The sequence below is a fragment of the Phascolarctos cinereus genome, unplaced genomic scaffold (genome assembly GCF_003287225.1).
Source record: "Phascolarctos cinereus isolate Bilbo 61053 unplaced genomic scaffold, phaCin_HiC Scaffold_3;HRSCAF=262, whole genome shotgun sequence".
NCBI lineage: Eukaryota > Metazoa > Chordata > Mammalia > Diprotodontia > Phascolarctidae > Phascolarctos > Phascolarctos cinereus.
Genome location: NW_027555736.1, coordinates 100054829 through 100079354, shown reverse-complemented (window position 1 = coordinate 100079354; position 24526 = coordinate 100054829). Strand labels below are relative to the sequence as shown.

At 37.5% G+C, this 24526-nt stretch overlaps 1 protein-coding gene across 6 annotated transcripts in view; it reads left to right on the top strand.

Annotated features, from left to right (window-relative positions):
* SHOC2 (SHOC2 leucine rich repeat scaffold protein) overlaps positions 1–24526 on the top strand; it is a 148730-nt gene that overhangs the window by 116436 nt on the left and 7768 nt on the right. For 5 of the 6 annotated variants that reach the window (XM_078151058.1, XM_078151057.1, XM_020988008.2 and 2 more), the window contains 2 exons: positions 13825–13955; positions 22709–22897. In XM_078151058.1, the coding sequence (XP_078007184.1) occupies positions 13825–13955; positions 22709–22897 (320 nt within the window). Of the gene's footprint in view, positions 1–13824; positions 13956–19440; positions 22155–22708; positions 22898–24526 lie in introns of those variants that run through there. The other variant, XM_078151059.1, reaches the window with a different exon arrangement.

Genomic DNA, 24526 nt, shown 5'->3' with positions numbered 1-24526 from the left:
AGTGCAGAAGCAGACGTGAAAATCCAGTTGTGTTAGAAGAGATATGCAAATATTTATAAAGCAATACCTCTCTTCCCATTAATTTTTTTTGTTTTGGAAAAGTTATTTTTCATAGACTCATCATTTACATTAATACATAGTTGTTTATTATTAGCATCTTTAAATGAATTAGTAAATCAATATTTTAAAAAATTTATCAATTTTGATTTCTAATGTGGTAAATATTGAAAGATATAACCGATGTAAATAAAAGCTCTTTGGGGCCCTCAGTAATTTTTAAGAGTTTAAAGAATTCCTGAGACCAAAAAGTTTAAGAACTACTGCTATAGCCTAATTATGCTGAGGAACAACTTCTTTACATGAACCTTACATTTGCCTCTTTGCCATTTCTACTGATTGGTCTTAGTTTTGTCCTCTGGAACCAACCAGAAAATCATAACTCTTCTTCCACTGACAACTCTTCACATACTTGAAAACAGTCATCATAGTGCCCTCCCCCCCTGACTTCTCCAAGCTAAATATCTTTATTTCCTTTAACTCATTCTCCTATAGCATGATGCCAAGGTGCTTGAATCTTGAAGGAAATGAAACTGAAAGACATGAAGACCCAGTAAGCAAAATAGAATTGGAGATGTGTTAGTATGTACACACATAGCCACCCTCTGTTAGAGTTCTACTCTAGTACCTCATAATGGTGCACACATGGTTCTGGGTTCTCAAAGGCAATGCTGGTTGAAGTCAATCTGTGGATGGTCTTATCTGGCTGGAAAGACTAAAAGTACATTCATATATTGAAATGTATTTTTATACATATAAAGACATACATAACACAGCAGAATAAGTATTATAATGAAACAAGATTACCACTAAAGACAGCAACTTGATGATGCCAAATATTAAAATTTTAAGCACTCTTCAGAAAGTATGAGAAAACACTTTCAGAGCTATACCAATCCTAAGGAGTGAAAGGAGCTCAATGTGGACATTTCAGGATTTGATAGGGATAGAAATGGCTGTCACATGAAAGAGAGATTAGGCCTATTCTCCTTGATCCCAGATGACAGAATTAGAGCTATTGATAGAAGTTGCAAAGATGCAAATTTAAGTTTAATGTAAAGAAAAACTTATTGACAATTTGAATATAAAAGCATGGAGTATTTTTTTTCTCTTGAAATATACTCAGCCACTCTCTAATTGCAAATAAGCTCATCATAAGTAATATGTTCTAGTTATTAGATTCCCCCAAATCTACTTCCTTAGAGAGCTCTAATTATAGGAGGTGTAGCTTATTTTATGTATTTTCCAAATTGCATCGAGTATTTGCAGAGGCCTTAGGAAATGCTTACAAATCAAAATACCTTTAAAGCTATGAATTTAAAGAAACATAGAAACAGTAGCACTAGTTTTTTTCTTCTTCTTCTAAACTGTGTCGGCTTTAGAAATTCCCATAACAGACTTTGCTTTGGATAGTGAGAATACAACAAAATCTGAGTGATTTCCGTGAATACATAACATGTGCTTTGGGGAAAGAAGTTTAAATGCTTTTAGTTCTGTACATACCTTCATCTGCCCCCCCCCATTGTAATATAACTTTTAAGAATATTTAGCTCTAAATCAGTTAAGAATACATATTTAAGTAGGTAAAATGTTTGAGTGATTTATGAGAGTTTATATTTTAAGAGAAAAATATAGGCAAGTCCTCTGCTTGTGAATTAATTGTGTTCCAAAGTTCATTTTGAGTTTGTTTGGAATTCTCAATACTTTTCCAATAGAAACAATGTTTTGTATATTGTTCAGTAGTTTCTGAAGATACGGTTGTGGTTTAACATTTCCTTCTTCAGCTCATTCTTCATCTAGATGAGGAACTGAAGCAAACAGGATTATGTGACTTGTCCAGGGTCACACAGCTATTAAATGTCTGAGGCCAGATTTGAATTCAGGAAGATGAATATTCTAGACTACAGGCCTGGCACTGTATCCACTATGCCATTATAAACCTATTAAATCTATGGTATGTCTTATACTATACAGTTATGATTAAAAATAGTAGAAAACAATATTGTTGTGAATCTGCAATTGGAACTACCAGTGCTGTCTTATCCAGAAGCTCTCTAAGAATAGGCATATAGAAATTTTAGAGAAATTAAAGCCTAACTCTTGAGTGGTCACTCATTCACACTAAAATGTAAATGAATGATTACTCTCAGATCAAGTCTTTGATCTAAATAGGAATGGAAACAGGGGAAAAATGCAGAGTACTGAAGATTTATAGGAGTTATTCAACAAGCATTTATTAAGTGACTACTACATGCCAATATGCCAGGTACTACAGTAGGCTCTAGCATAGTACAGTATGTATTTATATAAGTATATGAAAAATATATAAAACATCAATACAAGGACTTATTTGGTGCTGGGGCACTAGTAGCTAGAAGCTCAGAAAAGATCTCATATAGAAGGTCATGTTCAAGCTGTATTTTTAAGGAAACTAAGAATTCGAAAAGGTGGATCTTGGAAGGCATTTCATTCCAGATGTAGGAGACAACTAGCGCAAAGCCATGGAGGCAGGAGATAGAGTGTATCATATGTGAAGAACAGTAAGAAGGCTAATTCGAATGTACCAAAGAGTGCAAGAAGGGAGTAATGTGTAGTGAAGGGCTTTAAATGCCAAACAATGGGGTTGATATTTTATCCTAGGGAAATAGGGAACCATTGAGGTTTTTTAGAAGACTGGTGTTTCAGTCTTGTACTTTAGGAAATTCATTTTGGCAGCTGTATCTGGGAGATGGATTGCAGTGAAAAGAGACTTGAGGCAGGGAGACCAAGTAGGAGGCTATTGCAATAGTCCCAGCAAGAGAAAGAGAAGGATGAAAGAGACCACGGAGATGGAAAGCATAAGATAATGGTAACTGATTAAATAGATAGGATCAGGGAGAGTGAGGAATCAGGGCTTAAACCAAGATTGCAAACCTTTGTGACTAGAGAATAGTGATGACCTATACCCAAACAAGGAATTTCTGGAGAGGGATGGGTTTGAGTGGAAAGATATGTATGTCAAGTTCAAGATGTTTGTGGGACAGCCATAAGTTTGAAATGTACAACAGATTTTAGGAGGTGTGTGATTTGACCTCAGGAGAGACTGTGACCATATCTATAGGATCTGGGAGCTATCTGTATCAAGATGATAATTAACTCATAGGAGCTGATGAATTTACCAAATGAGAATTTATTGGAAAAAGAGTACTTGGGACAGAGCTTTAGGGTGCACAAATATAGATGACTAGCAGTCAGCTAGCATTTATTAAGTACCTGCTATATGCTAGGGACAAAGGCAAAAAAAAAAGTCTCCACTTTCAAGGAGTTCACAGTCTAATGATGATCAATCCTTGTTCTTAAGGCACTCACAGTCTAATAGTCCATCAAAGGAGAATGAGGAATAGTCAGGTAGGTATAATGAGAATTAAGAGAAGGAACAGTATCTTGATAACCTAGAGAAAAGAAAATAACCAAGAGAAGAGAATGGCTAACAGTGGCAGATGCTCTAAAGAAGTCAAGAAAAATGAGTAAAAAAAATTAGATTTGACAGTTTAAGAGATCCTTGGTAACATTGGATGGAACAGGTTCAGTTGAACAGTCAGATAAGAATGGGTTGACCAGTGTGACTGAGAGGAGAGAAAATAAAGAAAAGTGAGTAGATACATTTTCTCCCAAGAATTTTGGGTTTGAAACAGAGGGAAGATACGGGCTGATAGCTTGAGCAGATAGAAGAATTTGATGATTCTGTTTTTAAAGGATGAGGAAGAAGCATGTTTGTAGGTAGCAAGGTTGGAACCAACAGATAGATATTGAAGATTAAATAGAGACATAATGATTGATGGGGAAATCTGCAGGAAAAATTGGAGCTGGGAATGGGGAGTGTGGGAAATGGGAGAAATGGTACCTAAGGAGAGGTTGACCTTGGCAGAGGAAAATGGCCGCCACTTCAAAGTTTGGAGTGAAGGAGTACTAGGAGTCTGAGGAGAAATAGGGAATGGGGGAGGGGGAAAGTGATTTAGCCATGGTCACCCATCTAATAGTAAGTAAAGTTAGTAGGTACAAATAGCCCAATTTTTCCCTCTTTGTTGGGGAAGAAGGAATGATTTGGAAGATTTTCTTCATCAGTTTTTGTGTTTGGGTACTCTATTTCCCACCTATCTCCCAAAGCCTGGCTTTTCACTTAGGCATGGGTTATCCAGAGATTATTTCCACTCCTGAATTTTGGGAAAAAGATTAACTGCCAGAAACCTGAATATATAATAGCCCCAGGATCTTTGCCCTTTGAGCTCCCAAAGCTCCCTTTGCATGAAAACAAAGAAATGGAGCATGTCCACGTGTAGGCACATATACACACCTGTCTCTGCCATGTTTATTCTCTATTATTGTCCTCTCCGTGGAAATGGTGTCAAGGACCCACTGGTAAACGTTTCAGCTTACATTTAAGGCTGGCTGTAAGACAGGTTTTTAATCTTTCTGGTTTAATCGACCCCTTTGGAAGTCTGGTGAACCTATGGACCCTGATCAAAATAATGTTTGTAAATGCATATAATAAAATGCTTTAAGATTACAAAAGAAACGAATTATATTTAAATATTATTTTTAAAATATTTTTAAAAACACAAGTTCATAGACCATAGACTGAAGTTATTGCCAGGGTAAATTCTATGAGCATTCATACTGCTCAATTTATTGTATAGCTATACTGTCTGTAGCGTGCTTTTTTCCCCCCTTTAGTTAAGCTTAGTGATACAAGGCAAAAACTGAAGAGCAAACTGATTTAGATAAGTAATAGGAGATGACTATAATTATTTGTTTTGAAATGTGATAAATAATATTTTCTTCTAAATGGAGCCACAGTATAAAGAAGATTGGGAAGTCAACATTAAATGGCATTGTCTTGCAAACTAGCCTTAATTGTAATGGAAGCCCTGTTGACTTTTCTCCTGTTCAAGGACTGCTTTTGATAGTGGAACTCAATCTATAGTAAATTCATGCCAGACCTCTTAATAAATGATATGTTACAAAAGTAACCTACTCCAGAATCAAAGGCTAAAACTGGATAACCTATGTGGTCAGAGTGAGAATATTTATAATGTCTATAGAACAGACAGCACTTTTAAAATACTCTAGTCAAAAGACAGTGGTATACCAAGAATTAAGTGAACTTCAAAGTTGAAAGGTGCTATCTTACTGTCACCTTATAGAATGTCTTTTTATGTTTCTTTTTTTCTTATGTCGTCACAATGATTTGCTAAAAAGCATTTTTTAAAATAATGAAACAAAAATATTATTGGGGAAAATAATATATTTTAAACAAATTTTAAAGGTTTTGGCTTTTGAGAGTTATAAACAGTTTAGAGAATTTCCCAACTTAAAGGCTATTCAAATTTATATTAAGTATGATTCACAAACATAGAAGTACAAATGAGAAACATATATAGTACTAAAACTTTTCTGACATAGGACATCACAGAAATGTAAGCTAGAGGGAAAATTGTAATAACTTAATTCTCATTTAATGACTTTATAACTTTATTTTCTTCTACTGTATATTAATTTTTTTGTCATGGTCATTGCCATAGAGTGCCATATGGGATACATTATTGCTAGATACCAATTTCATCTTAAAGACTTAAATTCCAGTGTGACTCTAGGGAAATCATTTAACTCTACTATGTTTTTCTTTTTACAAAATGTATGTTAACACTTAATCAGAGTGTTATCAGAGAGTCTTTAGTGAGGATGCAGAGAATTTTAGAGCTAAAAGGAACTTTACAGGTATTTCCTTAGGAAGCTCTATAAAATTGAGCTTCTATAATACTCCGTAAAAAAAAAATTGTGCTGTGTAAACTTGTTTTTTTTTTACATTATAGCAAACTCTTTTAATTAGAACTAGCTAATTCTTAGCATAATTTTCAAATATCATCTTAAGAAATTAATATAACTGAGCACAGTGAGCCTGGGCTGTGGCTAGAGGGTGAGAAGAAAAGTGGAAGGGCTTCCTAGGTCTTTTTCTTTTTGGAGCATCATTGACTTTTTAAGACATTTTCCTTATTGAGAAATAGTCCTTTCCTTGAATATTTGGAATGAACACAGGACTAAAAGTTGTCTGCCCTGGCGTCTATTCTCAGTTTTTGTGTTTACTAGTAATGTTGTCATTTAATCTCTCTAAGCCTTAGTGTCCTCATCTGGAAAACAGGACATAATAATACCTGTCCTGACTTAACTTAAAGAGTTGTTTGTGAGACACAAATGAGATATTATGTGTAAAAGCTCTTTATAAACTTAGAAGTACCATGTAGATTTTATATGCCATCCTGTAAATTGAATTCCAGATTTCACCAACAAAAGACAAAGTAATGAATGAGCAGTAACTGGATTTAGGTGACTGAGCATTGCAATTAGTTGCATTCTTGAGAGATCTTTTACTTTGGCAGGTATGCATCATCATAATAATACATCTAAAACAACAACAAAAAAAAGCTGAATGGCAGAAACTGAATTAGGAATAATATAGCAAAGCAAAAAGGATAGAATATGTAGGAAGTTGGATGCCTCAAAATGTTGGTATGCTAATTCTGTGTAGCTCTGGTGTCTAGTTTTTCTAGAATCAGAAATAGTCCTTTTTAAAGTAAAGGCAACAGAGATGGCATCCCATCACACATATCTTGGCCCAACATACAGTGTTATAAACTTATTTGTTTATTTTGAAGTTAGAGAAGAAATTAAGGCAAAGTGACGAGAACATTGAGCTGTTTTGTAAATATATGTGCCACTGTATAGAAAAAAGATTAACTTAGATTGTGATATATTGGACACTGTGAACTGTTCGGGAAATTGATGCGATTTTGATCATTTTGGCAGTTGATAATTGTACTATCAATTTTTTTGTCAGTGTAGCCTCCCTGTAATTTTGATGATGAAAATTGAAATTGTGCCCCACTTCTATTCTAGTTATAATATTTTGCAGACTCTAGTATGCTGACTTTCATTTAGTCAGGGTATGTTGAAATAAGTAATTGATAGGGTACATTTCCGTTGATCAATTTAATGGAAGGACCACTGGAATGGCACTCGGGAATACTGGCTTTGCCACTATCAGTCAAGAGGCATTTATTAAACTCCTTTCTGAGCCAGGCGGTGTGCTACATACTGGGGCTACAAAGGCAAAAATAAAATAACATCTGCGCTCAAGGAGTTTAGTCTGTCAGGGGGAGACAGCTCATAGTTATATGAGTATATAGCAAATAAATGACAAATATAAGGTAATTTTTTTTGAAGGAGGACACCAGTAGCTGGTCGGATTAGGAAAGGCTTCATGTAGAAGGTGATTCTTGAGCTGAGTTTTGAAGGAAAATAGAGATTCCAAAAGATAGAGGTGGGGAGGAAGTGCTTTCTAGGCAAAAGAATAGGGGATGGAAAATGTAGTATTGCTTGTACAGCTGTGGTGTCAGGTGTGAGGAACTGAAGGCCTGTTTGGCTAGATTATAAAGCACAAAAAAGGGAGTAATGTAAAGATGGGAAGATAGGTTAGAACCAAGTTGGAGTTTATTGAGTCAGACCTACACTTTAGGAAGATCACTTTGTCAACTGTGTAGAGGATACACATTGAAAGGGGGAAAGGAGACAGGAAGACCAGTTGTCCGGAGGTTGTCATTTGGGCTTGAATAGTGTTGGATCTTATCAATAGAGAAAAAGGGACAGATGCCCCCCCCCCCATCTCCTAATTGATCTAGTCTCCAGGTGAGAAGAGAAGAAGCAGGTATCTTCCATCTCACTCTGTTCTATCCCCTGCCTGATCTCCTGCCTCTGAATGGTAGTAAGAAGAGGAGAGGCAGTGTTTGAATCCCTGCCTCATCAAATGAGATAATATTTGGGTTTGTTTGTTTGTTTAGTATTTTACTTTTCCCCAGTTACATGTTACTTTTTAACATCCGTTTTAAAAACTTGGAGTTCCAAATTTTCTCCCTCCGCAGCACCCCCTCCCTCCCATTGAGAAGGCAAGCAATTCAGTATAGGTTATACAGTGTGTAGTCATGCAAAATACTTCCATGATAGTCATGTTGTAAAAGAAAATATAGACAAAAAGAAAAACCTCAAGAAAAATAAAGTAAAAAAAGTATGTTCCAGTCTGCATTCAGACACCATCAATTCTTTCTCTGGGAATAGATAGCATTTTTCATCATAAGTCCTTCAGAGTTGTCTTGGATTGTTGTATCGCTGAGAATAGCTAAGTCATTCACAGCTGATCATCCTACAATATTGCTTTTACTTTGTGTACGGTATATTTCACTTTGCGTCAGCTCATATAAGTCGTTTCAGGTTTCCCTGAGAGCATCTTGCTCACCATTTTCTATAGCACAATAATATTCCATCATAATCGCGTACCGCAATTTGTTCACCATTGCCCAATTAATGGGTATCCCCTCAATTTCTAATTCTTTGCCCCCAGAAAAGAGCTGTGATAAATATTTTTGTACATATAGGTCCTCTTCCTTATGTATTTATTTTTTTACTTATCTTTTGATCAATGTATCAATCTAGTTATCAATCTATTCTTTTGGGATAGAGACCTATGGTTTTGCTAAATCAAAGGGTATGCATGGTTTTATAACCCTTTGGGCATAGTTCCAAATTGCTCTTATAAAATGGTTGAATCTGTTCACAACTCCAACAGTGCATTAATGTCTCATTTTTCCTACATCCCTTCCAACATTTGTCATTTACCTTTGCTGTCCTATTAGCCAATCTAATAGGCATAAGGTAGTACCTCAGAATTGTTTTAATCTGCATTTCTCTAATCAATAGTGAGTTAAGAGTATTTTTTCATATGGCTATAGATAGCTTTGATTACTTCATCTGAAAACTGATCTTATCTTTTGATCATTTATCATTTGGGGAATGGCCCTTATTTTTATAAATTTGACTCGGTTCTCTGTGTTTGAGAAATGAGGCCTTTATCAGAGAAACTCAATGAGGTAATATTTGTAAAGCACTTAGCACATTGCCTGGCACATATTAGGTGCTTAATAAATGCTTATTCCCTCCCCCCTTCCTGCCTGATCTCTAACCTCCTGTGGGAAGAGAAGTGCTATTCCAAAATACAAATCTCCCACTGCTGTGGTGTGGGGAGAGGGTACCTGTCCATCAAATTTCCAGCCTTGGAGAAGGACAGTATCACCACCACTTCTTCAGCTTGAAGTTCTTGCTTCCTTGTCTGAACTGCCCAAGTTTGGGAAAGGACTTCACCCTTAGGTCGTAATATTATTGACTTTAAAAATCTATCTAAATTTTTTAATTAATGATTAACAAATTCCTGCCCGGTCACACCATCCACATTCCAATGTTTCTGAACCCCTGAACCAAACTGTATCATCCAAACCCCATTCTCCATCTCCCACTATCTGATTCCTTATTCCTATTCTCCTTAAATTCCCCTCAAAAAAATATTCCCAGCCAAATGCCCTATGGAATTCATAGGCAACAAACTGCTTTCATCTTAAATCTTTTCTTTTTCAACTCCTATCTTCTGATCTCACTGAGTCTTGGCTGTCTTCTGATGACATAGCTTTCCTGTCCAACCTTTCTAGCACTGGCTGTGCTTATTCTCCTAGGCACGTTGGTTGAAGGTGGGGGAGTTGGAATATACTTTGTTCACCATTGCCACTTCCAGGTTCTCCTCCTACCACCTTTACTCAGTAATCTCTTCTTTGAGGTTCATGCATTCCACATCTACCACCCCATAAAATCCTGGTAGCTGTTGTCTATAGACCTCCAGATATTCCTTTTCCTTCCTCAGTGAGTTCAGTACCTGGTTCATAATCTTTCTCTCCTCCCCAATTCCTGCCCTCATACTAGGGGACTTTAGCATACATGTTGATTTGCCTTCAAACAACTTAAACTCCCAGTTTTCAACCTACTCATTTCCCATGAACTCCACTTCCATTCTACCTCAGACATACATAAAGATGGTCATATCCTTGATCTTGCCATCACTCACAAATGCAACACCTCCATGTTTGTGAATTCTGAAATTTGTTTATATGATCATAATCTATTGGCTTTCCACCTCTCTTTCTGCCTTGCAAGACCATACTCTTCTCTTGGTCCATACCTTGACATCCAGTTGTCAGTCCCTCAGTTCTTTCCCAGGTCATCACCTCTACACTATTCTATTCTCTTGAGTCCCTTGCCCCCTTACATCACTGATTGTGCCCTGCTAAGCCTCAGCTTTATACCACTCCCACAATCCTACTGTCTTCACTTTTACACAGGTGCTACTGACCAAAAGTAGAGAAAATCATGCAACTGTTCTGACTAGGTTTACTACAAATTGATGTTATACAACTTCAACTGAGCCCCCACTGCTTCTAGTCAATTCTTCTACACCTCCCTTATCAACTCTCTATTGTTGTTCATCCTTTGTTTTTCAAGAGGACTACTGATGTTACAACGTGATGACTTTCACTGAATTGGATTTAAGTGAAGCAGAGTTGTGCAGCAAAGTTATCAGCCTTACTGCATTCCCCAGAGTCATCAGAGTCCAGTGGAAAGACAGAAGTCAAGAAAGGCCATGGCTGTGGATGCAAGTAGATGACTTTGGTGCCTGACCAAGCTCTTAAGTGCTCGATAGCATTTGCTTCAGCTACTTTCATGGCCATTGGAACTCATTGTTCTTGTCTACCCATTCTGGGGGAAGTCTTCGCATACTTCACACACACACACACACACACACACACACCACACACACACACACACACACACACACACACACACACTCTCTGACTGATGAGCTTTGAGGCCTGTTGATTACCTTCAGTCTGGTTCAGCCCATCTGCTGAGACAGTTTTACTGGAGTGTGGCTGCTGGGCATGCGACAGCTTCTTGGAGCCACAGGTGAGAGTTGGGTGGCAGATGGACACAAACGGTAAATGAGCAGCCCTGAACAGGGCTCAAACCAGAGGTGCTAGTCCTCCTTGAGCACCTCATGTACCCCCAACTCTCTACCACACTCTCCATGGAAGCTTGTCTCAACCTTTTCATTCCTTTTCAAGCCTCCCATGGTTCCTCCCCCCCCCCCATCCTCTAACCTAAGAACCTTGCCTCATATTGTACTGAAATAATTAAGGCCATTCACTGAGAGCTACTTCTTCTTTCCTCACCTTTTAGCATTCAGATGCCTTCTGCCACTGTTTCCTCATTCACCCCTGTCTCACACAAAGATGTGGCTTGCCAAGGCAAGGGACTCTACTTGTTCAGTCCTCTATCCCATTCTGTTTTGTCTCCTTCAGTTGTTTGCCCCATCTGTTTTCTTCACTCTCTCATCTTCAGTCAATCTCTGCTTCTACTTCTACTATCTTTACGATCTTCTACTGTCTGCTTCTCTGCTGTCTACAGACATGCCCATATCTTTCTCATCCTCAAAAAACCCCATCGCTTGATCCTTCTATTCCCCCAAACTCTTCATATCATATCTCTTCTGCCTTTTGTTATTAAACTTGAGAAGGCCATTCTACAATAGGTGCCTCCACTTCCTCTCCTCTCACTCTATGGCTTCTGACCTCATTATTCCATTGGAAACTGCACTCTCCAAAGTTATCAATCTTTTAATCGCCAAATCCAACGGCTTTTTCACAATCCTTGTTCTTCACCTCTGCAGCCTTTGACACTGTCAATTACCCTTTACCCCTCGATAATCTTTTCTCTTTAGGTTTTTGAGATTACGCTCTCTGTCCTAGTTTTCTTACCTGTCTGTCCTCTCAATCTACTTCTGCTCCTTCACAGCCTCCTTTTCTGGATCTCCATTCAGGTCACACCTGCTAACTGTGGGTGAACCATAGGATTCTGTCCTGGGTTTTCTTCTTGTTTTGATCTATACTATTTCACTTGCTAATCTCATCAGATGTTTAATTAACATCTCTCTATGCTGATAGGCTCTTTAATGAACATCTCTCTTTGCTTCACCTGTACTTATCCAGCCTTAACCTCTCTGCTGACCTCCAGTTTTGCCTCTCCAGCTGTCTGTTAGACATCTTAAACTGAATGTTCTATAGGCATCTTAAATTTAACATATCCAAAACAGAATTTGTTCTCTTTTTCCCCAAAACCTCCCCCTTCCAGACTTTTCTATTATTGTCAAGGCACCATCAACCTACCAGTCCCGCATATTCACAACCTAGGTATCATCCACTACTCACTATCTCTCACTCCACCTACCCACAAATCCAGTCTGTTGCCATGGCTTGTTGATTTGACCTTTGCAAAATCTCTTGAATACTCTCCCTTCTCTCCTTTCATACTTGGATTTTTGCTATAGTCTGCTTGTGGATATGCCTGCCTCCAGTCTTTCCTCATTCCTGGCCAACCTTCATTTAGTTGCTAAAGTAATTTTCTTAAGGTACAGGTCTAACCATATAGCGCCATACCCCCTGCCACCAAAAATTAGAGGGTCTCCCTATACTTAAGGAGAAAATGTAAAATCCTATTTGGTATTCAAAGCTCTGCAACACCCGCTCTCTCCCCATCCACCCACTCACCACTTCCAGTCCTCTTACACCTTACACACTACCACATAGTCTTCAGTCCAGTGATACTGACATCGATTCTGTTCATTACATAAGGTACTTGATCTCTTGGCTTTGGGTATTTTATCTTCACTGGCTGTCCATCGTGCTTGGAATGCTTTTCCTCTTCATTTCCACCCTGGCTTCTCTGGCTTCCTAGAAAAAAATCCTACGTAATAGGGGAAGCATTTCCAAATTCTCTAAAATCTAGTGCCTTCTCTTGATTATTTCTTAATTGTGCTAAATATATATAGCTTTATTTGTACATCATTGTTTGCATATTGTCTGCTCCATCAGCTCCTGAAAGACAGGGACTATTTTTTACCTTTCTTTGTATTCCCAGCACACTGCCTGGCACATACTAGGTGCTTAATAAATATTTTTTCACTGCCAGATATGAGATATTGTTAAGGTAGAAATGACAGTATCTAATAAGTGATTGGATGTGAGGAATGAGGAAGTATGAGGACTTGTGGTAACACTGAGGTTGCCAACCTGTGTGTCTGAAAGGATGATGGTGCCCTCTACTGAAATCAAAAAATTTGTAAGAGGGGTTGAATTTTGGGGGAAAGATAATGAGTACTGTTTGTGATATGTGTGACCTTGAGAAAGCTGTTTTCTGTAAAATAAAGGAATTTTACTGAATGATCTTTAAGGTCCCTTCCAGCTCTAACAATGTGTAATGTTTTGGCAAAAATTGTTTTTTTTCCTTATTCTTAGATTTGAAATTAAACTATTTCAGAAACTTGAAGACTTTTTTTTCCCTAAAGTCACTTGTAGTTTTAGCACATGTAACCGTTGCATGTTGGATCCTTACAACACTGATGAACTATGCATATGGTCAGTTGTTACATTTAAAATATATTATACATAACTCATAATACAATGCCCAATTCAGCCAATGAAATTCAGGGTGTCCTAATTAGACTTCATCAAAGATTTATTTTGAATCCTCTCAAGAACTTTCTATTCACTGTTCACGTATTCACTTTTTTAAAGCTTGGAATTGACTTTTAAGTTTGTTTCTGGACATGGAGTTTATTTTAGTTTAAGATTTATTAATTGTGTCTTTCCAAATAACAAGATGACAAATGGTGGTTATCTAGCATTGGAAAGCCTGAATCTCATTTGCCAAAATGGTATTACAAAGTAATGCAGAAACAACTAGCTGATTCTTATGTATAAGACTCTTCAAATCTTTAAATTCCTCTCTTTGTGTTTGCAGGAAACCTGTCCAGTTTAAATCGTCTTGGACTAAGGTATAACAGACTGTCAGCAATACCAAGGTCATTAGCAAAATGCAGTGCACTTGAGGAGCTGAATTTGGAGAACAATAACATTTCTACTTTGCCAGAGGTAAGAGGTGGATCAGGCAAACTCTTACATTCAGTCTGAAAAATTAACAGAAATCCGGTAAAAAAAAAAAAGAAGGAAAGAAAGAAAAAAGAAAACAGTAAATCCAATGTGTACAGCTTTGTAAGGAATTAGAGTGATTGGAATGACATGAGTGGAATGTGTTAGTGGTGAATATTCACAGCTTTCAGAAGGGAGAAAAACAACAAAGGAGGAAATCCAAAGAAATAGTTCAAAGAGGAGAGGAAAGAGGACAAAATGGATTTGTTTCCTTTGGGTACCATGTAAATTTTTCATGTTGATTTTGGCCACTGGTAGCAAAAACTATTGAGGAAAAATGTCTGGTTGGTTTTGAGGACAATACTAAATGACTCCACCAATTTAAGTTTCAGAAATTTATTGAAGAAATTATATCTGTCCTGACCCTTTCCTGCCTTCAGGAAAACTTCTCAAGGTTGTTGTGGGATCAGATGATGTTGTAGGTCTTTGTAAACTCTCCTTGCTGTGACTTCCAGTCCATCCATGCCTCTGTGCTCTCCAAGGTCATCTTTACTATTCTGGCTTCCATTTTATAGGCTCATATGATCATAATAAGGTATGTCAGAGAAGATGTACTCCAGTCTTCTCATTTTATAGGCAGCTTAGGATGAGAGCAGTTAAGTGACTAGTCTAGTGTCAAAGTAGCGTAGTTGTCATCTCTCCACTTCACTTATCTTGAGCCTTTAGTTAATTAATCCAAATATATACTTTCTCTGCTTGAGTCTCTTATATCCTTGTCTTGTCACCACTCATGACTTTTGGAACCTGAAGTCTGAATTATCCCCACAGCTGTCTTCTCCGACCTTATGCACATGCTGCTGGAAGAAGTCATATAACCATGTTGATTAAATTCACTGCCTAAAGTCAGCTCTTCTGTGTACAGCAAGATAAGTTGGCCATGGAGTCAGGAGTTCATTTCAGTACCTGGGTTCAAATCCTGCCTTCGCTATATACTGGCTTCATGATCAGAGGCAAGCCACTTAATCTCAAAGTGTTCTGAGAGATATTCCAAGTTACAGAGAAGGGATGAACCTGTCTTGTTAGAGGGAAATTCCTCATTTGGAAGTTGTCTGTATCAGTGATATCCACAGTTCCAGTTCCTTTCTCTATCCTTAATTGACTAATCTCATTCCCACAGCAGCTGTTTCAGATCTTGTCTTCTCTCCTTGAACCTCCCACATTATCCCCTGGGTATCCCTTTCAACAGAGGAACACGCCTCCTACTTTACTGGGAAAATAGAGGATATTCACTGTGAGCTCCCTCTTTTAGCTTATCCTGTGACAGAAAACCCTTCTACTTCATGTTCCAGCTTTCCTCCTTTGCTGCAGTCTCTAAAGAAGTGACCTGCCCACTTCTTTGCCAAGGTCAATTCCTTTACTTCTGCTCTTGGTGCCATTTCCTCTTGTACCTTGCCTCTGCAATCATTATCGATTATCAGTCACCGTCTCTTATTATCAGTCTCTCCTTATCTACTGGCTTCTTCCCTATTGCCTACGAACGTGCCTAAGTGTTTCCTATTCTTTAAAAAAAAATTTTCCCTTAATCGTACTCTTCCCTCAAGGATTCATTCTCTGTCTCTCCCTTTCATAGCTAAATTCCTAGAAAAAGGCATATATACTCATTGCTTCAACTTCTTACCCTTTTATTCACTTTCTCTTTTAAATATAATTTTACTGTTATCTTTTATTTTTTATGTCACCAAAATTTCTCCCAGTATCTGTTTCCCATCTTTCTCCCAGAAAGCCATCCCATATAACAAATAACATTTTTTAAAAAGAAAAATAGGAAGAAAAAAATTGGCAAAACAGAGCAATACATTGAAAAAAGTCTGAAAATAAATACATTATAGGACTCCTGTTGGGCCTCCCACCTCTTCAGAGGAGAGGGGTGAGTGTCTCTTTTCATTTCTTTTCTTTGAGTCTGTGCTTGTTCTTTGTAATTTTTCAGCATTCATTTATAATTGCTTTGTAGTGGTTCTTTCCATTTACATTGTCGTAGTCATTATATATAGTGTTTTCTTGACCGCTTACTTCACTTTGCATCATATCATGTAAATCTTTCCTTGACTTTTTTGTATTTATCATTTCTTACAGTACAGTAGTATCCATTACATTTCATGTACCACAATTTATTTAGCTGTACTTTCTCATCTCTTTGCAATCTGACCAGCAGTTCAACTCCAGGATTACCAGTGATTTCTTAATTGCCAAATCTTATGACCTCTTTTCAACCCTTATACTTTTTGACCTTTCCATAGCAATTAATACTACTGACCACCCCTCTTCTCCCCCCCACCTTGCTAGCCTACTTAATGCTCCCCAAATGTGATGATCTACCTCCCATCTCTGAGTCTTTATCCAAGCTGTCCTTCATTTCTTGAATGCATTCTGTCCATACTTCAACTTATAGAATCTCTAGTTTTTCTTAAGAGTAATTTCATGTGTGGCCGTCTGAAACTGGCCTGTTCTAATCCCCCAAATTGCTAACGCCATAACTCTCGGAAATTAATTATTTACTTATATGTGTTCATGTTTTTCCTTTCTTTCTCTCAGTAGGATGGGACCTCTTTGAAGGCAGGGACTGTTTTAATTTTCATTTTCATCTTTAGATCCCTCCTGCCTCCAGCATAGTTGGAATATATATAAATACTATTTTAGTGTCAATTAGCTCTAAGGTTACAAAGATTAAAATAAATCCTTGCCCTCAAGGAGGGCTTAATTAATAAATATTTATTGAATCGAAAATGGTATCTGAGAATGTGATTTGAATTTCTAGGCTAAAGCAAGGTAACATTTATTAGGCACTTACTATGTGCCAGACACTATGCTAAGGGCTAAAGATACAATATAAGAGACAGTTCCTGCCCTCAAAAAAGCTTCCATTCCAAGGGGGAAGGCAGCACACAAAAGGGAACTGAAAATCAGGGTGGGGGAGGGGAGGGGAGGGTATCTGTGCCAGGGTGTGGTGGCAAAGTCAAGAAAGTCAGAAGCAGATAAAGGAGTAGAAGTAAGGTTGGTTGGCCTGGGCTCTTCCTCCAAATGAATGCTCCAGGAGGAACTCAAGAGTGGGAGAAGGGGGCCAGCATGGTGGAGGAATGTCCCAGGGTGAGAAGGCTGTGACGGTGGGTAGATATGCCTGAAATGCAGAGTGAGGTTCCAAGGTGAGACTGCAGCTGAGGCACGGTGGCAGAGTCTAAAAAGTCAGAGGAATAACAAGCTCTTGGCAAGGCATGGGATGATCATTTTGGGTTTGTCTGGTATCTTGAAAAACTTATTTAGGAGTGTTTTAAAATAAAAAAGATTTAGGAGAAGGAGGACACTGCCAAAGAAATTAAACTAAAATAGATACCTTGGGAGAGTGGCCACAGTGTGAGAAGAAGAGTAATTCAGATATACAGATGTCTATAGGAGACAAAAATCCAAGCTTGAAGCCAGTAGTTAAATTTATGATCTCAAATGTCTGTACACAAATGCCCAAAGTTTTGGCAGTAAAAGAGAAGAATTAGTGGAACTAATGCAAGGAGAAAAATTTGACTTGATAAATATCACTGATATTTTTTTGTAATGAAACCAAAGCCTGGAAAATAACTCTGATTGGGTATACTTTAGGAGGATAAGATTTATTTGTTTGTTTAGAGCTATAAAAGACATTAGCGGCCATTGAGTCAAATCTCCCTTTGCAGATGAGGAAACTAAGATGTTAAGTGGGGTCACATAACTAGTATGTATCTGAAGCAGGACTTAGCCCATGTCATTGTAGCACCAAGCCCAGTGCCTTTTCCATTGTGTCATACTGCCTAGACAGAAAGATAAAAGGTAGGGATAATGGAAAAGGGCAGATGGAGATGGAATGTATTCTATATTATGATGGCATACTCCCTCAAAATGTGAGGAAACCAACAAATGGAAATTCTATTCTTATTGTGATTCTTACAAATAGGACAGGTTACTGGGGGAGGAAATGATAGAAAATATGGGGAGAAGTGACCACTGCCCTCTAGAGTTTGTGATAGAGAAAGAGTGCCAGGGTTGACATCTACTCAAGATTTATGGATAGCAGATTTCAGAAGTTTCAGAGGAATGGTAATTAGGACCCCACAGATTAAAATAAGAAATGGAAAACTCAAATTGAAATTCTGAAGAGACAAGGGAAAATCATTCTAATATGAAGTTTTCTGAAGAGACTGATAAGTGTGTACAGGGAATTCCCTTGCTAACAGGAATTTTTAAAAAAGCTGTGTACAGAAAATGGAAACAAAGGTACCTAACAAAGGATGGACGTTAAAGCATGATATAGACCTGTAAAATAGCTGTGAGGAGCACAAAGTTAGGTGATACTAATGAGAAAAGCTAAGAACAACAAAAAGAGTAGATTTTTTTCAAACTATATATTGGGGAGAGGATTTTGCTTGTGGTGGATAGGATAATGACTGACAACAAAAGAAAGGCAGAGCTGCTCAGTTCTTCATTTGCTTTGCTTTGTCTGCCCAGGAAAATGACCTTTGCATTAGAAATGGCAGAATTTAAATGACTAACAAGAAGTTGATACACAAGATAAGTTAGGAGATAATGAGAACACCTTGCTGTACTTGATGAATTCAGATCACCTGTTCCAATTGCACTATGCATCCTTGCATACCAAAAGAACTGGCAGTGTGATTACTGAACCACCATCATTGATATTTGAGAGCTAATGAAGAACTGGAGAAATACAGGAGTAGAGAAGAGTGAATGTCTGGATTTTCAAAATAGGGAATAAGATAAAGAATCCACAGACTATTGGCCAATGATCTTCAGTTTGATTTTGGGAAAATGCTGTAATGGATCATAAAAGAGGTGGCTGACAAACATATAGAAAAAGAAATGGTGATTACTAAAGACATCATGGCTTCATCTAGGACAGGCTATGCCAGACTGACTTTATTCCATTACTAAAGGACTTAAATGAAGGGAACGCTAGAAATATAGTTTACCTAGATTCTAAGCAAAGCTTTTGATAAAGTACTCCACACTGTTCTTCAGAAGAAGTTGGAAAGATGTGAACTAGACCAGGATTCTCTAGATTTTTTGATTGCACATTCCTATCAATAACATATTTTGAGCATTCAGCCCCAATTTGTGTGTATTTTATTGTAAATGATAAACATGTACTGAGAACCAACCTGGCAGAATGGGTCTGGCCTAAAAGCCAAAAGGCCTGGGGTGGGGGTGAGGGTATGTATACTTTCTATATAGCCTCAGGCAAATTGCTTAACCTCTTAGGGCTCTTAGCAATTCCAGGAGTTGCATAGAAGGTGCCAGCCTGAATTGGTAGAAGGAGTTTCTTCTGTTGGGTTTCTTATACCAATGAAATCATAGGTCCCAATCCTTAAATGTGTATTATAATATAAACACACAAATATAGAAATTTTAAAAGATAAGATAAAGATGAAATAAACAGTTTTTAATGTAATAAGATTGGAAAGATAGGTTAGAGTTAGATTGTATAGGGCTTTAAATGCTGAATAGACTTTTATATTTGGTCTCGTAGTCGATCAATAGTTACTAGTTTGTTGCATGGGGGAAGACATGGTCAGACTTACACTTTAGGAAAATCACTTTGACAGGTTAATGGATCATGGGTTGGGAGTGGAGAGAGATTTGAAGCAGGGAAGCCAATGTGGTGGTAACTTTTATAGAACAGTGAGGAGGTGATAACGGCTTAAACTAGGGTGCTGACTACGTGAGTGAAGGGAAGGGGATAAAGGTGAGAATGGTGGAGGTAGAAATGACAAGATTTGGCAACTGTTCGGTTTGTGGGATGAATGAAGGTGAGGAGTCAAGGGTGACGCTTCAATCAGCAAGCTAGGTGACTCAAAGAATGCTGATATCTTCTAAAGAAATAGAAAAGTTCAGAAGAGGAGTAGGCTGTTTGGAGGTAGGGGAGATGATTTAATGAGATCTATGATGCAGATTAGAAACTCATTTCTGCTTACTCTTCCTGTTCAGTCCTATCCATAAAGAAAAGAGAGTAGAGAGGACAGGGCTCATACCCATTGGTCAGTACTTTGGAACACAGAGCCTGCCCTCTGAGGGATATGTGCTACAGCCATGAGATGATTAGGGGATATAGAGGAATGCAGAATTTTTCCAGTCACATCTTCACAGCCGCTTCTGTATGTACCCTGATGTGGTTAGATTAAAAATGCCCTGAATGGTCATTACTTAGCATAGAAGGAGGAAGGTTGGGAGCTTGCACAGTGGAGGAGTGTTGGACTAATAAATGAAGGATAGGTGTGGTTATATTGGAGAAAAGCTCAGGGATGGTGCAGTGTGACCCCATCTTATCACTATTTGGTTGATCACATGCTCTATGGTGGTTGTGCTCTGGTCTTCTCAGGTACTTGGTCTATCACTTTGGAGACAACCTGTGCCAGGCAGTAATAGTATTGGATGGATTTGGAACTGTTTGAAAGGCTAAACTCAAAGAGTAGTCATTAATGGCTTCATGTCATCTTGTCAAGAGGTTTCTAGTGAGAGTGTTCCAAGAGTATCTGCTTTGCTTTGTGACTGTTTAACATTTTTATCAGGGACTTGGATAAAGGCATATTCAGATGATACAAAGCTGAGAAGGATAGTTAACACACTGCATGATGAGTCAGGATCCAAAAATATTTTGACAATCTAGATCATTGGACTGAATTTAATAAAATGAAATTCGGTAGGGGTGAATGTAGTCTTACACTTAAGGTTTAAAAAAATCAACTTCACATGCAAAATGGGAGAGGCATGTTTAGACAGCAGTATAGAAAAAAGACAAGATTTTAGTGAGCTTCAAGCTCAATGTAAGTCAATAGTGATGTAGCTGTTTTCCCCTCATAATGTGTTAATTAGCTTCATTAAGACAGATATAGCTACTAGGATTGGGAATAAAGTGGTAATAGACCCTCTGGCCTCTAATCTTGTCAGACATCAGAAATGATGTTCACTTCTGAATGCCATCATTTAGGAAGAATATTGACAAATTAGAAAGCCTGGGGGGAAGGTAACTAGTATGATGAAGGACCCTGAATCCATGTCATATATGAATTATTTGAAGGAAGTGGAAGGATTTTGTTTAGTGAAAACTTGGGGGCAACACATTCGCTGTCTTTAAGTATTTGAAAGCTTTATTATATAGAAAAGGGATTCGACTTATTCTGTTTGGCCCCAGATGGCAACATGAGGTAAAAGTTGAAAAGAAACAAATTTAGCCTTGATGTAAGGGTATACTTCTTAACAATTAGAGCTGTCTAAAAAGTACAGTGGGCTGCCACAGTATGTAGTGGGTTCTCTATCATGGTAGATCTTTAAGCAAGGTCTAAATGACTCCTCACTGGGTGGGTATGTTATAGTGGAAAAAGGTATAGGTTGGACTAAACAACTGGTAGAGTCCCAACAAACTCAGAAATTACATGATTCTGCAAATTGAATTGAATGCTAGTGATTGTTGTTATCCTTGCTAACAATGGACAATAATAATAATAAATGTAGAGATACCATAACATCTCACCTCATTGACTCCTGCCAAAATGGATTAAAAAAAATATTTTGAAACCATTTTGTCAGTATGCACGTGAAGGTTCCAGGACTGTAAATACTGGATTAGCACTCTATGCTGTGAATCTGAATTTAGTCTTTCTTAGCCCTGCTCCCTATGGCTTTAGATTCTACCCAGCCACATTCCTTTCTAGAGCCAGTACCAGGCTCTTCTCAACTGTTCCACCATAAAAAAGTATAGTCTGATGTTGTAAGAGATAAAGCACCTGTCACCTTAAAATAACCTATCTGGTGACAGCTTTGAGGCAGGCTCAAGTCAGGAAGACCTGAGTTCAAATGCTGCCTCAGACACTAGCCACGTGACCCTGGGAAGTCACTTAACCTCTGTTTACCTAGGAGGGAACTAGGTGGCTTAGTGAATAGAATACTGGGCCTGGAGTCAGGAAGACCTGAGTTTAAATCTGGCCTCAGACACTTACTAGTTGTGTGACCCTGGTCGAGTCACATAACCTATGTTTGACTTAATCCACTGGAGAAGGAAATGGCAAACCACTCTATTATCTTTGCCAAGGAAACCCCATGGACAGTACAACCTACGGGTCATGAAGAGTTGGACATGATGAAGAACAACAACAAAAACTGACCGTAAGCATAAATAAATAGGGCATATGTGTGTTGTAACCCATGTATGTAAACTGGATCACTTTTCAGGTGGGTAAAGCTTCTTTGAAAGACCTATGCACATTTGCAAAAACATTAAGAGTCTAACTGAACTATCAACATATTGAAAGTGTCATGTTTTTACTGAAAATTTGAAATCACTTGAGTTCATAAGCAAAGGGGAAAAAACCCACTAATCTGTTGTATAATACCTGTTAGGCCATTAGTTTCTTAGGAGAACTTGACTTCGAATTAGATACACAAAGAAAGAATTAGGTACCATTTGTGCAGAGCTTTGTTTGTACTGCTCTTCTGAAATCAAAGTGAAAAGTTTCAAATACTTATGTCTTTAAATGTTTCTCATATGATTTAGTCCATTCTTATCCCTTTGTTTGGTTTTTGCTCTTCTGCAAATTGACCAGTTTTGACATATGGTTTAGAATATATCTTCTAAGATTTTCTTGTTGCTACCTATCATCAGGTGATAGAATGTGTAACCTTAGTGATGATTCTAATTCTGCGTATTTCATACTTTACAGGGTCTATTGTCAAGTCTTGTGAATCTGAATAGTTTGACACTAGCTAGAAATTGCTTCCAGTCATATCCGGTGGGTGGTCCATCTCAGTTCTCCACCATCTATTCCCTCAATATGGAACACAACAGAATCAATAAAATTCCATTTGGAATTTTCTCCAGAGCAAAAGTATTAAGCAAGCTGAATATGAAGGTAACAATTTCTGTTATGTAGAAAATCTTTGTTGGTAATTCTTTGGTCACTGGTAACAGTGCAACCTGAAATGTATTTTTTTTCCTCTGTTTCCCATTTGTTTTCAGCACAACTAGACCTATACTTAGGATGCGTGCTCTCTTTCCCCGCGTGTGTGTGTGTGTGTGTGTGTGTGTGTGTATGTGTGTATTTACCTGTATTTCCCAGTATTGTAATACTAAGAAAAATAGGTTCATCATTGAAATCTTGGTCAGTGGCAGAAGTTGATGATTAGTTTAGACATGTGGCATGTGGCAGTGACACTAATTTTGAATATTTGGAATGAAGAGGAAACTTAGAGGCAAAGTAATACAATTCATTTGTCAATTTAATAATACATTTTGATGAAACTATGATGTTGAATAAGTTTGACAGCTGCATAAAAATTAGGCTTTTTTGAGTCTTTTTTCCTTGTTAAAAATCTCTAATAAGGCTTGTCTTAAATCTCCCTTAAAATATTATGTCACATGTTAACAAAGCTTTTTCTTCAGAGCAATTTCAAAGTCTAAGTAAAAGCCTGGTTCTTCTTTTTTTTTTAAAAAAAGAAAACTTTTCTAAGCCAAAATTATTTAACATGTCAAGAATTGAAATGTTTGGCTGTTTTCTAAATAACTTCTGAATAAAAAGCAGTAAGTTTAAACTTTTTAAATAAATTGCTGTTTTTAAAGAGAAAATTTGAATTTTCATGTTAATATCTTCTATTTTTAGCTTCTTATGGATTGTGTTCTTAAATTAAAGGCTAGAGATTTATTCATTTGTGTATGTTTTCAGTTGTCATCTTGTTAAAATATTTGTTCTTAATTTTTTTCTTTTACTTTTAAAACTTCTGACCAGTATTAAAAGAATTAAAAGAATGATTTATTCCTAGTTTTTCTGAGATGTGTTTTTTTCCTTTTGTTCTTACTCCTTCCTTCCTTTCTTTCTTTCTTTCTTTCTTTCTTTCTTTCTTTCTTTCTTTCTTTCTTTCTTTCTTTCTTTCTTTCTTTCTTTCTTTCTTTCTTTCTTTCTTTCTTTCTTTCTTTCTTTCTTTCTTTCTTTCTTATTTTTTATTTTTATTTTTTGGTGAGGCAGTTGGGTTAAGTTACTTGCCCAGGGTTATACAGCTAGTAAGTGTCAAGTGTCTGAGGCTGGATTTGAACTCAGTTCCTCCTAACTCTAGGGCCAGCGCTGTATCCATTGCGCCACCTAGCTGTCCCTGCTTATTCATTTCTTAGGTATGCACATAGATTCTTAAAATTGGAAGCTACTGTCTGTAATAGCCTCCCATCCAACTCAAGAATCCTCTCTATAGTATTTCTTATAAGAGGTTTTATTTCTTTTTTTCTTTTTTATTCTTTTTTCTTTTTTTATTTTTTTAAAATATAAATTTATTTATTTTTAGTTTTCAACATTCACTTCTACAAGTTTTTGAGTTCCAAATTTCTCGCCCCTCCCCCCACCCCAAGATGGCATGCATTCTGAATATCCCTTCCCCTAGTCTGTCCTCTCTTCTATCTCTCCCCCCTTCTCTTATCCCCTTCCCCTTCTATTTTCCTGTAGAGCAGGATAGACTTCTGTACCCCATTTCCTGTATTTCTGATTTCCCAGTTG